Source organism: Strongylocentrotus purpuratus, unplaced genomic scaffold (genome assembly GCF_000002235.5).
Source record: "Strongylocentrotus purpuratus isolate Spur 01 unplaced genomic scaffold, Spur_5.0 spur5_scaffold_3, whole genome shotgun sequence".
NCBI classification, from domain to species: Eukaryota; Metazoa; Echinodermata; class Echinoidea; order Camarodonta; family Strongylocentrotidae; genus Strongylocentrotus; species Strongylocentrotus purpuratus.
The window spans coordinates 35,664,333-35,680,897 of record NW_022145609.1 but is presented as its reverse complement, the minus strand read 5'-3'; the positions used below and the strand labels follow the sequence as shown (position 1 = coordinate 35,680,897).

General features: G+C 39.2%; 1 protein-coding gene across 1 annotated transcript; it reads left to right on the top strand.

The window, feature by feature from the left end:
- LOC100892648 (cancer-related regulator of actin dynamics homolog) lies at window positions 1-11,162 on the top strand. The gene is made up of 2 exons (XM_003723950.3): window positions 1-275; window positions 8,050-11,162. The coding sequence occupies exon 2, from the start codon at window positions 8,094-8,096 to the stop codon at window positions 9,291-9,293; it is 1,200 nt and encodes a 399-aa protein (XP_003723998.2). The 5' UTR covers window positions 1-275; window positions 8,050-8,093; the 3' UTR covers window positions 9,294-11,162.
- Window positions 11,163-16,565: the final 5,403 nt, after the last annotated feature.

Here is a 16,565-nt window from a genome sequence, read left to right as displayed (position 1 = left end):
GCCATGATCTATGATGCGATTAATTAGATGGGATCGGCGCCCGACGCACCATAACAATCGAACATCAATAACCAGGAAACTGTTCTTTTTAATTAAACCTCCTACAAAAACCTCCTATAAAAAGGGGTTTGGTAATCAGAACATTGGCTTTATAATAAGCATTGACATTGGAAGTGTGATTTTTGGACAACAAGCATTAGCTCCTGCTAACCTGCTAACAGAGCTACAGAATCAGAGTTGACGACATGCTTGATTTTGTGTAGTGCTATTATTCGGTGAGTACATGTACATGTAATGTACACCCGGGCCGCGTGTGTATCTATTTTTGTTTACCGCCACACACATGCGAGGACATTTTCTACTCTGACCCTCCTTTCATGTTATAGTGTCTATCGAATAGCCTTGTATATTGGAAACTGTTTAATAAAAACTCCTCCAACCAGACATAATTTCATGTAATCTAAACGGAATTTCTCGTGGTTGGCAGTACAATTAAAAGTCGGTAAGGGTGAAACCTGAAGGCCTAGAGAGTAGAGTAGGGAGGCCAATGCCCAAATCTAACATTTTAATTACTAATTTGTTTATAATAAAACAAACATTAAAAGAAAGGATTTTCTTTCACTAAGACAACTCACCCATCTGCCGACTCCAGAAGTACCATAAAATGGGAGATATCCAGCTATTTTCTAGGCCCTTCCTTCTCCGCCTGGCCGTACGTAAGACTAAGAGCCTTGAAACAATCAATTTCATGTCCCCGAAAATTACGTCGAGAATTAGACAGGCCCTAGGGAATAGGGCGTGTCATTGCCCATCCCATCCGTTGTACATGATCCGGCTAGCCTTGAATCGGTCACACACACCAACACAGTACTACAGGCCAGATACGGTAATTGCATGCAAGCCGCAATCCTGAAATCCTGAAATAGCCATGGCATGGAGGGTCAAAACATAATAGAGAGAAAGCTCGAAAGCCACTCATTGTAAACTAAGAAAGTGATCGAAATAAATAAATAGGCCTACCTTAGTTTTGAGATGTATTCCAATTACTATTTCCTCACGAGTAAATATCAATCTGACACTGCATTATCACAATCGATAAATCCAACTTGCAGCGAACACAATACGGAATCAAACATAGTCAATAGGACTGCACGGATCCAACATACGCAGACATATGATAGACATGTACTGACGGAGATATTTCTCTCTCTCTCTCTCACTTACCATATCATACACTAAAACACACACGTTCAAATCATGGCATTCATTACACTTCTCAATTGGAGTATAGACTGCTCGACACTGGTGTCTAGTGCTGAGAATAAGGTACTGTGTCTGAGACTACGAGAGATATGTCTGGCGCGTGACGTGGACCAGAGCTCATACATATTCATATTATGATGTCGCAATACCTCTATTTTGGGCTTGAACAATGGCATCACTGTTCACATTTTTTCTTCTCAATTTGAGATGGCTGTAGCTATCGGCCTCAAACCAACGCAAGATTGACAGAAACATCGTACTCTATCTACCTTTGAATGTGCAGTTTGTAAAAATCTGTATTTAAAAAGATATAATCTTTTTCTTGATATTTTCTAGTTGTTAAAAGTGACATTTGTGCACAATTAATATCTATCAAAAGTTCTTTGATATTAAATTGATTCCATATTTTTAGGCTCTACCTTCAGTCATTGAGAAGGATTTTAGTGAGCTAACCTCTACGCCCTCTAGGACCCCTCTAGTTTCTCTTGTGCGCGCGTTATTTTCGTCTGCTAGCCCAATTATTGGATTCAAATACGTCAAAATAAACTCACTTGTAACTCACTTGATCCAGGATTATTCAGTCTTTAGACTGTTGTTCCTATCCATGGTTTTGTTTGGTTGGGGTTGTCATCATATTTATCTGGGGCATCTTTCCACCATTTCTCAAGTCCAGATTTAAAATGATTCATAGTGGTACTCTCCACAACATCGCCTGGAAAACCATTCCACACATTGATTATTCTCTGGCTGAATGAGTTTTTCCTTAATGTCTTCCGGCATTTTAGCTTGTAAAGCTTAAGTGAGTGACCACGGGTGCGACTGCACTTTGTTCTGCTGAAGAAATGTTCTTCTTGAAGATTATCGAACTGGTGCATTATTCTGAACACTTGAATCATGTCAGATCGTTTCCGTCTGAACTGTAGAGTGGGGATTTTCAGTGCTTTAAGTCTCTCTGAGTAGTTTAAGTGTCTCACACTTTTGACAAGTTTCGTAGCCCTCCTCTGCACCTTTTCCAACTTATCCTTGTCCTTATTCAAAAGATGGTTCCATACTGTTGAGCAGTACTCTAACTTAGGTCGTACCAGGGTTTTATACAGGAGAACTAATGACTTTTCATCAAGGTGATGAAAGTTTCTCTTGAGGAGCCCAAGGATGGAATTGGCCTTGGCTGTAATTTTTCCGACATGCAGGCTGAATTTCAAGGATGGGTCAAAGGCGACTCCCAGGTCTTTTTCCTCAGTTACGTTGTTTATCATGGAGTTTGTTTTTGTGTCCATAGTGGATAACCTTGCACTTGGTATCGTTGAAAGGAAGCTGCCATCTTTTTGACCAGTCCATCAGAGCATCAATATCATGTTGCAAATTGTTGACATCTGAAGCACCATTTACTGGTCCATATACTTTGGTGTCATCGGCAAACAACGCCACACTAGAGTTTACTGCAAGAGGAAGATCGTTGATGTAGATGAGGAACAAGATCGGGCCAAGCACAGACCCTTGCGGAATGCCACTTGTTACATTTTTCCATGATGAGTAGGCTCCATCTACTCTAACTCTTTGCGTTCTACATGTCAGTAGGGCTTTGATCCACTTGGAGAATTTCCCTTGAATTCCATATGCTTCAATCTTTGCAATCAGCCTCATGTGAGGGACACTGTCAAAAGCTTTTAAAAAATCTAGGTAAATGCAGTCAAATGGTATTGAAAGGTCCTCAAGTTGTGACCATGTCTCTAATACTTCCAATAACTGTGAAGCACATGATCTTCCACTTCTGAATCCATGTTGTCTGGCAGAAAAAAGCTCATTCTTTTCCATGTGCTCTGCTATCTTATCCCTCACTATCTTTTCCATGACTTTGCAAGTTACAGATGTCAAACTCACTGGTCTGTAGTTACCACTGCCATCCTTACGTCCTGTTTTGTGTAATGGGACAACATTGGCTTTTTTCCATGCTGTTGGTACTTGTCCCTCATTCATTGATTTCTTGAAAATCAGATAGAGTGGGATACATATCACATCTGCAGTCTCTCTCAGTACCTTTGAGTGTATCTCATCTGGACCAGGGGATTGTCAGGCTTCAGTGTCTTGAGGTGTTTCAGGATGGTGTCCTCAGATAATTCTAGCTCTTCCAGGCTCTCTGCCACCTCTAATGGCACTGGCTTCGGGATCTGGTTTGTATCTTCTGTTGTGAATACACTAATGAAGAAGTCATTTAGTGTTTCTGCTTGATCCTCTGGATTATAAGCAAGTGATCCATCTTGTTTAAGTAGAGGAGGAATTCGTGAGTGATTTGCTGTTCCTTTCTTCACATACATGTAACTCCAAAAACTTTTAGGATTTTCCTTGATTTCTCTTGCAATCTGCCTTTCAAAATCTTGTTTTGACCTTTTCACCTCCTCTGTGGCTGCATTTCGAGCCTTTTTGTACATACTCCAGTTGTCGGCAGTACTGTTCTTTTGGTATTTGTTCCAGGCTTTATGCTTATCCTTTAGGTGTTTTCTTGTGGTTAGAGTCATCCATGATGGTTGAGCACTTTGTCCTATTTTGGCTTTAGGAATATGCTTTTCTACACTCTGTTTAACAGTGCATTCGAACAGTTTCCATGACTCCTCAATGTTCTAATTTGTAAGCTCTGCTTCCTAATTGACTTTCTTTATGTCTTCTTTAATGGCACCATAATCTCCTTTGTAGTATTTGTATATAGTTCTGTTCTTCTTAGCCACTTCTCCTAGGTTTACATGGAAGCAAAGTACTCCATGGTCACTCTTTCCTATGGGTGGGTTAACGTTCACGATGTCAATGGTCTCATCATTGTTGGTAAGCACCAGGTCTAGCAGACTTTCCCTCTGTCCTTCTCTAAATCTTGTTGGCTTAATTTGTAACATGCTGGCTCAAATATAGGTCATTAATATTGTCCAGTATATAAGAAGCTGGGTGGTCTTCTGAGCAATTTGCGACGTTTCTAGCCCAATCAATGTCTCTAAGATTCAGATCTCCAATTATCATCAGATCACTATTTCTATCGCTTGCCTCTGTCATCAAGGAGCATAAATTTCTAGAGTTCGTGTCAGAAGAACTTGGGCTCCTGTAGACATTTCCGATTAAGAGTTTTCTGCCATCATCAACTTGGATCTCACACCATACAGACTCTTCAAATTTGGTCATCAAGTATATTTATCTTGACGAGGACATTTTGGTTGACACGTATGTTGCAACTCCTCTCCTTGCAGCTGGGGAAATGAACATATCATATCCATTGAGCTTTAGTTCAATTTCAGCATTTACATGATCTTTGGAATGTTTGGGGAGAATCTCTTGAACACAGATGACACCAGGTTTCTCCAATCTTACTCTGGCCTCAAACTCTTCCATTTTGTTGGTAAGTGTGTCCACATTAGTGCATAAGACTTTAATCTTTCCAGCTTTTATTGGTCGTTCTATCATTCCCCGTTATATCAGAATTATCATTCCCTGTTATATCAGAATTATCATTTGCATCATTCCCAACATCAAAAGAGTTGCTCTCTGTTTCAGTACTAACATCACTACACTTTCCTTCTGAATTTTCCACAACTTCAGTAGAGTTACTTTTTGCAACATGTGTAAATACTGTACAATTGCTGGTGGCATGTGCAGGTGTCTCTGTGCTTGTTGGTGCAATAAAAGGTGCTACATGAAGTGCTTGTATGGGTGCAGAGTAAAAATGTCTCATTCCTTTTCCATGTACTTCTATGGGTTTGCAGTACGTACCTTGGGCCTGAGTGTGGGAAATCTCCTGGCCCTGCACTGTCCCTCTCTCTGTCTTGCCTTGTTTCTGAATGTACATTCCAATGTTTACAACTTTCCCTCCTCTCCTGATCCATTTTGCTTCTGTATCTCCAGCACTGACAGACTGTTCCTTTTTTGCCTGCAATTCCTTCCTAAGTCTGATGTCTTCCGTTCTTTCTCTAGGAGTCATATCATTCCTGATTGTAATGTGTTTGGTTTCATCATTCTCTCTAAGCTTCTTTGCTGACTTCAGAATATTGTCTCTTTGATGTTGATCGTTTACTGATACTCTCATGGGGCGTGGATTTTGTTGTTCATTCTTCAGTTTTCTCTGGCCCAAACGTCTACAATCAGTGATTTCGATGGTTGTGCTTGTAATCTCTCCAAAGATTTTACTGACGTTGGCAATATCAGTTTCCTTCCTTTTTATGGGATCTGGGTCTTCACTTTCTCCAATACTGAAGATGATTAAGTTCTGCCTGTTTCTATCTTCCATTTCATTGATATACATAGCTGCTACCTCTTCAGTTCCTTCAGCTCTATTGGATTTCAGTTCCTCAACTTCTGAAGAGAGCTTCTCTAATTCCTTTGTCAGTTCACTTGTATTGCTTCTGAAATGAAATATTCTATGTTATTTCTTATCCCTTCGACTTCTACTTTTTCCGCTTTTTTGGACATGGCCATTTCCAGCTGTTGCATTCTACCAGACAGTTTTTCAAAAAAGGCTTCGCACCTCTCCTCAATGTCAAAGTCATCTCTGACTGCGTGGAGTGCTGGTGCTTTGCAGCTCGGGTAGTACCAGTGGAAAGCAGAGTCTGATAGAAGATTACACTGATCTGCACTCATTCTAAGACATTTGATACAGTATGGTTCCTCACATCTCCCGCATACAACAAACTTGTCATCTCGGTCACCAAATTCCTCATCGCACATCTTACATACCCAGTATCCCTCTCCTTCATTGTTCCTATCAACATCCACTGCTTGTGATAGGCTGGGCGCTACAGTAGTCTTGTTTTTAGCACCTCTCGTCTGTATTGTCCTTGCCATGGGATGGCTATCATTTTTGTCTATACTCCTACATGTATGTGGATGTAGACTCTCAATGGCTTGTTGTCTATTCTTTTTGCCTTTTGGACGACAGCTACATGTAGCTCCTTTTCCTTCGAAAAGATTCTTTCCGTTGCTATTCATGATTCAGCAGGAAAATTATTATATCCAAAATAATGGTTCAGCCAGCTGTCTATGCAATTATAATCCTTGTGCATCAAGCCAATTGTAAATGCCTTCAAAATTCAAAATCAAATCGAATAAAGTTTGAGAGTAAGACTGAGACTACACTGTGTCTGATTTCATACTCACAATCACGGCCAAGAAGTACAGAATTCACAACAAATTTTCCAACCAAAAAGGGTGAGGAAAAAATCAGAATGCAAGATCGTCAACAAATGGTGAAAGACCGTTACAGATCCGTTTTTATAGGTATGTTGTGGAGTGTACAATTGTATTTTTATGCCTCCGCCACCGAAGGTGGTGCCAGAGGCATCATGTTTTCGGGTTGTCCGTCCGTACGTCCGTCCCGTTTGACCGTTATCACAATATCTCAAGAACCATTTAAGATTTAAACTTAAGACTCGGGAATAGTATTTATCACCATAGGAAGACGATCTGATTAGATTTTGGAGTACGTAGGTCAAAGGTCACAGGTCACAGAGGTCAACTTATGAAATTCCTTGTATTGAGTTTGTTAGCGCGATATCTCAAGAACCATTTGAGATTTAAACTTCAAACTTAAGGATAGTATGTATCACCATAGGAAGACGATCTGATTAGATTTTGGAGCACGTATGTCAAAGGTCAAGGGTCACAGAGGTCAACTTATGAAATTCCATACATTGAGATTGTTATCATGATATCTCAAGAACCACTGGAGATTTAAACTTCAAACTTAGTGATAGTGTGTATCACTATAGGAAGACGATCTGATTAGATTTTAGAGCACGTAGGTCAAAGGTCAAGGGTCACAGAGGTCAACTTATGAAATTCCATACATTGAGATTGTTATCATAGTATCTCAAGAACCACTGGAGATTTAAACTTCAAACTTAATGATAGTGTGTATCACCATAGGAAGACAATCTGATTAGATTTTGGAGCACGTAGGTCAAAGGTCAAGGGTCACAGAGGTCAACTTATGAAATTCCATACATTGAGATTGTTATCGCGATATCTCAAGAACCACTGGAGAATTTTCACTTCAAACTTAATGATAGTATGTATCACCATATCATAATATCTCAAGAACCACTGGAGATTTAAACTTCAAACTTAATGATAGTGTGTATCACCATAGGAAGACAATCTGATTAGATTTTGGAGCACGTAGGTCAAAGGTCAAGGGTCACAGAGGTCAACTTATGAAATTCCATACATTGAGATTGTTATCATGATACTGTATCTCAAGAACCACTGGAGATTTAAACTCCAAACTTGTTTAAATTGCTCTATGGCGGAGGCATCATTTTCAACTGCGCGCAGTCAAAATTCCATCTAGTTGTTATATATATTATTCCATAGCGGGGTCTAGATATTTTTTTTCTTTATTTTTTTCTTCTGGTAATTTTCTGACTTGGACGACGAGCGCACAAATCATAGGCGTAGAAGCCTTACGCCTGGGCATTGGCCTCCCTACCTAGAGGTCTATATCATTATTATTTACATGTATATGCCCTAAGGGCAGACCTTACTTCCTAGGCCTATGGCCAATTCGAGTTCAGCCTTCAGGACGTGGCAAAATCTGTTTGAACACCTTGTGCTCTGAAATGTTTGGGAGATTAGAATAGAAAATTTTGTATGTGAAATTATGAATGGAGTGACTGAGGTGTCAGTTGTTCAGCTAGAGCACATTTGATAAGCAAATTTTGAGCTTTAATACATGTGTGTACTACTCGGTATATTAGCAATGGCCAATGGCATGCAATGTTGATATGAGAAATCCTTTTTGTTTCTTTGATACAGATCTGGATCATCATCGTCATTAATAACCTTGATTTCAACTAAAGATGGCAGCTAGTGGGGAATCTGCAAGGGAACCAGAAGAAGGAACGTGGGAGGAGCCCCCTTCAAGTCCTAAGTCACTCACCAGCCAGGAGCCGTCTTTGCCACTCCCACTCAAAATGCCAGGATTCCCAAACTCCAATGCACCTTATACTAGAGGAACCTCAGATGAGGGGTTTCCATTGAGTCCTGAGACTCTTGAAAGTCCCACCACCCCAAGAACAGATCTTCTTGCAGATATTCAGAAACTAGAGGAGAGGCTGAAAAAAATGTTTGAGCTGCTTGCGAGCTTGGCTCAACTAAGAGAAGGTACAAAGACGGAGCAGCAGTATTTGAGTGGAAGGTTTGAGGAACTGAAATGGGTTCACATTGATTCAAAGCAGAAGTATCTGGAGCTGAAGCACATGGTGGATCGAATGGAGGATAGACTGAAGATGGAGGATGAGAAGCAGAATGGAATTAAAGACAAAGTAGCAGAAGAAGTTGAAGTGAGGGTTAAGGAGGAGATGGATAAAAGGAAGAGTGAGTACCTGGCTGAAATAGAAGAAAAGATGAAGGCAATGATGATCAAGGAACAGTCAAAAAGAGAAGAAAGAGAGATGGAACTGCGTGTACGTCAGCAGCGTTCAACTGAAGAGATGACAGAGAGAAGAGTCGCTGAGGTGAGAGAAGCGATGCTTGAAGCTCACAAGCAACGTGATGAGGTCAAGAGAAGATTTCAAGTGACGGTGGTGAAACTGCAAAAAGAGCAGAAGAAGAATGCCAAACTCTTACAGAAGATCCAGGAGCTGGAGATGCGCTGCCAGCATCTGGAGGAGGAAAATACTCGTCTACGACTGACCGACATTGTCAACCAGACAAATTTCACCTACGAGGGTCAAATGCTGGAGTGCTTCTCCTGCAGGAAAGAGTATTCCACCCATGATAATCATGCTGAGGGCTGCAAGTTTCACCCAATTCCTTGCATGCCATATGAAACGTGGCGTAACTGCATCCCCACGGAGGAGCTGCCGTCTGATTTTACGGTCAGCCGATCAAGCCGTTTCCACTTCTGGGCTTGCTGCAATGTCCTGGCAAGTCGGAGGCCTGAGGGATGCTGCCATGGGCGCCACCATCAGCAATGGGAGATGGACATCATGATGAGACAGGTCCTGGTCGAGGGATCAGAGCATTCTGCTTTTACAGAGCCTCTCAAAGTTCAGTAAAAATACTTTAAATCTCCAAATCTGAATGTATTCATATTTTATTACACCACTGTACAGTGTAGTACTTAAAATGAATGAAAGGTGACATTTGATTCATATTTAAAGTCACATCTTAAGAACTTTGAAGTATCTTTTTCAATTAGATTATCATCCAATGTTTGTTATCTACATGTACATGTATTCACAACACTTACTTTCTTGAGGTACTAGTAAATATTTAATGATACATGTACTCATCAAGTATTAATTGAAAGGCTACATGACGATTTATCATCAAAATAGTAGAATTACATTTATTGTTTTGACGATTATTTGTACTGAACAGGGAGTTCAATGAATGAGTGAACCGGTTTGAGACAGCTTGATGTATTCCGGATTAGAGAATAAGGCATTAATCTGTAAAAAGATGGTTTATTTGAACAAACTCATTGCAGTCTGCCTTGAACTATACTCGTTTACAAATTGAAAGCAGTACCATGGGTAAATCAAGTTGCCCTTTGTTTTTAAAAGTGTGGATAAAACTATTTCTTTTTTTAATTTGTCATAACTTTAGTTTTCTGTGTTTATACATTTCACTATGCAAGTGCAGTTACGTGCATTATTCTTTTACTCTACATCTTGCCCACAGTGAAAAGAATACAGATGAGCAATAAGTGATTCTAAAAGCACTGGAAACTGAATAAGTGTTTAGGTTTTATAAAAAGAAAAAAAAAGAAAAAAAGTACAAAACTTAAAATGAACTCAAAATGTAATAAGAGCAAATTCCTGAATATCTCTTGTAAACGAACCCATTCTTTTTCGCTTGCTTGAATTCCAATTGTTTTGGAAAAATTATCTAAGTCCGGTATATGGTTCTTGTAAGCCCCATAAAACTTGAAATTGGATGAAGGTTAGATTAGGAGTGTATATACATGTAATTATACATGAAAATTCTTTTTATGAGTGTTGTAATGTTGAACAAGAAAATTTGTATTGCTCATATTCACACTATTGTTATACAGAACTGTATTCATACATATTGTAGTTATCCATTAAAGACATACAGTGTATGTTAAGAAATACATTTACACATACAGAGTACATGTACAATGTAGATGTACTTATATTTTCCTGATTTGAGATCAAACACTTTATAATATTGCATGTTGTGATAAAAATTACTCTGTTGATTATAAATCTATCTTGAAATAAGAAAGAAAGGGATTTTTTTGGTGTAAATTCAGAATATGTAGAATCAATAGCCTTGTAGACAGAAACCAATGCCTGTAGATATATACAGTACTGTCTTTTCTCTTTTATATATATTTGAAATATACAATGCAAATTGTGTGATTTTGCAATCTAGAAATTTGGATTACTGAGATGTGGTAGAATGGTTGTTGCAGTGTCTAGATGCATTTTTATCTCTTTTGTATACTTAAACCAAGTGCTGTCTTTCATTTCCAGTACTCCTAGAATTATCAGATTTTATTTTTCATTGGCAGATTTTTTAGGTGATATTTTGATTCACATGTTTAATACCATTCCTCCTTTTGTATGCCTGTAGATGTAGTAGGATTATAGGATACATGGTACAACAATGTTTACTTTACTTACTTACTTACTTTACTTTAATCCATCGATGTTGGTAGGACAGAGCCTGTTCATCAATCGATTGAATTCCTTTGCATCAATACTTCTGTTTGTTGTGGTTTCATGTCGAGGTGTGTGTGTGGAGGGTGGAATAGTTCTGCATTCTTCTATTAACTTTCAAAGTCATATACTGAAGGTGATTTCTTCCAATAGTTATCGAGTTTGTTTTTGAAGGCATTTACAGATGGGGCATTAACCACTTCTTCAGATAGGCTATTCCATGTGTCCACTACTCTATTCGAGAAAAAGAATTTCCTGATGTCGAGATGTGCAAATGTCTTCTCTAATAATAATAATAATAATAATAATAATAGCCTAATAGTCCACTCCAAATTTTATTAAACCGAAACGGAAATTCTTTTTGCCCAATTGATCGTGAGCCCGGCAGCCACTGAGCAGCACCAGGTCGATGCTGCTCGATCTATCCCTTATTGTTGAACGCCAAACAAGGTAGCAACAACTCCCATCTTTTAACGTCTTTTGGTATGACGCGGCCGGGGTTCGAACCCACGACCTCCCGGTTGTTTGGCGGACGCTCTACTGACTGAGCCAACACTCCGGTGTACTCTAGTTTCAGAGAATGGCCTCGTGTTCTGTTTTCCTTGCATAAATGTTTAATATAGCATGTGTACATGGAGATTAGCATGAAGACTGTATTATAGTATATGTAGCCGTGTCATCTGATATTCCGTGAAATAATTAATGGACCATTTGATGTTGTAGTTTTGAAGTCTTGCTTAGAAGATTTGGTAGAACTATATATTCCAAAAGTGATAATTATTAACCCAGATGTACACAACATACATTGTGTAGTAAAGTACCATGTCTTTCACTGTGTGACATGTTTAAACAAATCTTTGTACAAACCTGCAGTTAGACTTAGACTCACAGGCTGAGAATGTCTTGAATAAATAAATAAAGATTAGGGTACATAAATAAGTACTTGCTCTGTAGATGAATGAATGAATGGATAAACAAGTTTGTTTGCCTGCCAAGTAAGTAGGCTGGTATTGAATGATACATTGTAAGAAACCGTAAAATAGCAACTATGTTGTCTACTTTTAAAAATGTTCATTCTCAATTTTTCAAAAAAACTAACAAGGCCCTAGATTTCTAATGCAGCTTTCTTTTCTGCGCAGATAATGCAATTATTGTGATAAATTACTGGTGTTTCATTTTAGTGTTTTTATTTGAATAACTTGCTATATACAGTACATGTAGGTAGTAGGCCAGTATTTATACAGAATAATGTAATCAGTACACTTGTTATAAATTCATTGCCAGTACCATACTTTTGTCAGAGATGCCAACTGTTCCATTTTTGCCGTATTTGTTCTGTTTTTTTGCTATGAATACGGCAGTACGTTTTTTGTATGTTTTGTTACATTTTTTTATTTTTTTTTATTTTTCTGCGCACATTGTGAACAACCCACGTGTGCTGTATGCACGTCGTGCTCCGATCCGGGTACGTATACGTGGTACTGCCGGTTTTTTAAGCTGCTAGATTGGGGCGATATGTTAAGGTGAGGGATTTTTTCAAAAATACTGTTTTTTGTTGATGAAGGTTGGCATCTCTGGATTGTGTAGAAGAAAATTGGGTAGGGTCAGTAAATGTACTGTGTATGTCAGTTAATATTTATCTTCAAATACTTGCCATGTGATGCCAAACAAAGTTAAAATTTAATGTAATCCCTACTTATTTGTCTTCTTTCATATTTTCTTTTTTTAGTTGCTGCAAATACGGTTGTGGTACTTATCACTGCGCACTTATTGTATCCCCCGGCAGTATGCCGGTGGGGTACTTTGGATTCAGCAGCGTTACGCCGCCGCCGCCGCCGCCGCGTCATATTCTTGTGTGCGCTCTCACTGCCACATTTCTTGATGGATTTCTTTCAAATTTTGTATGGAGGTGTATCCTGGTATAATCTACATACCTATAACTTTTGGTGATGCTGCCCCCAGTGTTCCGTCTTCTATAGGGTACAAGGCCATATTTCTGTGGATGGTTTGTGTGCGCTCTATAGGCCACATTTTTAAAGGGATTTTGTTCAAATTTTGAACGAAGGTGTATCTTGGTATAATCTACAAGTCTATAGATTTTAGTGACGCTGCCTCCAATGTTCTGTCTTTTATAGGGTCAAAGGTCATATTTTGATAGATGTCTTGTGTGCACTCTAGTGTGCGCTCTAACTGCCACATTTCTTGACTGATTTCTTTCAAATCTTGTATGGAGGTGTATCCTGGTATAATCTACATACCTATAACTTTTGGTGATGCTGCCCCCAGTGTTCCGTCTTCTAGGGTACAAGGCCATATTTTTGTGGATGGTTTGTGTGCACTCTATAGGCCACATTTTTAAAGGGATTTTGTTCAAATTTTGAACGAAGGTGTATCTTGGTATAATCTACAAGCCTATAGATTTTAGTGATGCTGCCTCCAATGTTCCATCTTTTATAGGGTCAAAGGTCATATTTTGATAGATGTCTTGTGTGCACTCTAGTGTGCGCTCTAACTGCCACATTTCTTGACGGATATCTTTCAAATTTTGTATGGAGGTGTATCCTGGTATAATCTACATACCTATAACTTTTGGTGATGCTGCCCCCAGTGTTCCGCCTTCTATAGGGTACAAGGCCATATTTTTGTTTGTGTGCGCTCTATAGGCCACATTTCTAAAGGGATTTTGTTCAAATTTTGAACAAAGGTGTTTCTCGGTATAATCTACAAGCCTATAGATTTTAGTGATGCTGCTTATATTAAGGTTCATTATAGTTTACTCTAGACCTCCACAAATTTGGTGCTGCTACCCCCCAGTATTCCATCTCTTATAGGGTCAAAGGTCATATTTAAAGGAATATCTTGTGTCGCTATGCAAATCACATTTCTTTCAAATTTTCTATAAATATGCATCATAATCTGATCTACACACCTATTGTTTTGGTGATGCTGCTCCTAGTCTTGACAATAGTCTGAGCCACTTGCGGCAATCTCTACATCATCCTTTTGTTTCACAAAGAGGAGAGGGAATCTTTGTCCCTCCTTCCACATAAGGATAACACAAAATCGCTGCCACTGCCGGGGGATACATTCGCATTGCGCGGCAATACAGATTGCGATATTTCTAGTTTCTTTAGAAATACTACGTGCCACGGATGAATCCTTGGTTAACTAATCACATTTCTATTTGCTAGCTAGTGCATTATCTTTCATGCAGGCATAACAGATTTTGTTTCGCACTAGCAATTTGTTTACTGGAAAATACTGTAAACTGTAATATATTTGTCATTATTTCTTACAAATTATGCATGAACACGTTCTGAACACAATTATTGCACTTTGTGCCTGCCCTTCCCAGTGTATGATATCACATAAGGGATTAATCTCAAAAGTATTATTATTCATTAAATGAACAAAGCCTATGGCGATCCATATTTCAGTCAATTACTGGTTAGTGCTCTGTACTGAGAAGTTGGCTTATCGGTCATCCTCTATTTTTTTAACAGAATTAATCATTTTACAATTGCTGTGAATTTTGGGAAGATAATAAACCTTCTTTTACACCCAAAGAAAAGTTGTATGCAAGCTTATTTGTAAGCCTAACCAAAAAGTTTTTTGTTGTCAAAATTATGTTGTGAATTATTGCAATCTACTTTTTATGCATCCGCTCAGGCGCGTACGCAGGGGGGGGGTTTGGGGGGTTAAACCCCCCCCTTTGGAAATTTTTTGTGTGTAAACCCCCCTAAAAAAAACCTAAAACCCCCCCCCCCCCCCCCCCTTTTGGATTTTTTTTTTTTTTTTTTTTTTTTTTTTTAATTATTAAAAAAAAAAAAAAAAAAAAAAAAAATTATTCCCATGGCCGACCTAAAAAAAGGTGACCTTACCCCCCCCCCCAACGGAGCAAAATGTCAAATTTCCAAATTTCGAGACCAAAAAAAAAAAAAAAAGTGTCCTCTTACCCCCCCCCCCCCCCCCCCCCCCCCCCCCCCCCCCCCCCCCCCCCCCCCCCCCGCTTATTCAGCGGTCGGCTGAGTCGTTGCGATTTTTTTGGGACCAAAAAAAAAAAAAAATGTGTCCTCTTACCCCCCCCCCCCCCCCCCGCTTATTCAGCGGCTGGCTGAGTCGTTGCGAAATTTTCGGACCGATTTATAAATGTTAAAACCCCCCCCTTGAAAAAATCCTGCGTACGCGCCTGCATCCGCTACAAAGTAGCCGGAGGCATTAGGTTTTCTGGTTGTCCGTCCGTCCGTCCGTACGTCCATGCGTCCCGTTCTCGTGATCGCGTTATCTCAAGAACCGATTGATGGATTACCACCAAACTTGAACCATGCATGTATCTTACAGAGCCAATGAATTGACTAGATTTTGGGGTCACAAGGTCAAAGTTCAAAGGTCACAGGGCTCATTATGTATGCAAAATAGCTCGTTATCGCGTTATCTCTAGAACCGATCAGATGGATTCCTGCCAAACTTGGGTCATGTATGTATCTTGCAGAGCCAATGAACTGATTAGATTTTGGGGTCATGAGGTCAAAGTTCAAAGGTCACAGGGCTCATTATGTATGCACAAATAGCTTGTGATTACATTATTATGAGAACCAAAAGACAGATTACTATCAAACTCAAGACATGTACATATATGTATCTTGCAGAGCCAACGAACTGATTAGATTTTAGGGTCATCAGGTCAAAGGTCATGGGGATCAATAAGGATGCCTATAAATAGCTTGTGAATGCATTAATAAAGACGACAGATGGATTACAATCAAACTTGAATTTTAAAAGTTGCTTCCGTTTTGGTTTGTAATATTGCTCTATGGCGGAGGCATTATTTTCGACTGCGCGCAGTCGAGTTCCATCTAGTTTCATTTAGATTTATTTTTCTTTTTTATTATTTCAAGTTATATAATGAAGGTAATTGCACATGGAGGATAAGGGGTATGGTGTTTGAAATAATAAGGGTGGTTATAATGATATGTGACGTCACTGATGACTATAAGGACATTGATAACAGTGGTGTTGAAGATGAGGATGATTATCATCATCCTCGTCATGACCTTGCTTGAATGAGGATGTTTTTGTTTAAAGAGAAGGTTGAGTTCTCGGAAGAGGTGAAAAATAATTTGTGAGCATTATCATATTACGTGCAAGTGTGGAAGAATATCAGATACAAAGTGTTCCCTGAAAAGCATGGCTCTTCAAATGTCTTAATATTCTAAATGTGGCATGCAACATCATACAGATCAGGACGGATTTTGATGCCACATCTTTCTGTGTACAGTGCTTGTAACTTTACCAAGACTGGGCCAAATTCCTTATCTTTTTGATGATTCCAGAACCTTGCAGTATACACCAATACTTATCAACCTTTTCTGATCAATTACACAACGTTTCTTTCACAATGCAATCGCATTACCAGAACTCAACTTTATCTTTAAGATGATGCATATGGTGTTAAATAATGATGAAGTTGGTCATGGTTGTAGTGATTGTTTATTGTGGTGGTGGTGGTGGTGGTGGTGGTGGTGGTGGTGGTGGTGGTGGTGGTGGTGGTGGTGGTGATGGGGTGACTCGACATTGATGTTGCTCCTGTGACAATTGCCCCTGGCTTTATTCTGTCAAAGGTATAGGGTAGGTGTATTC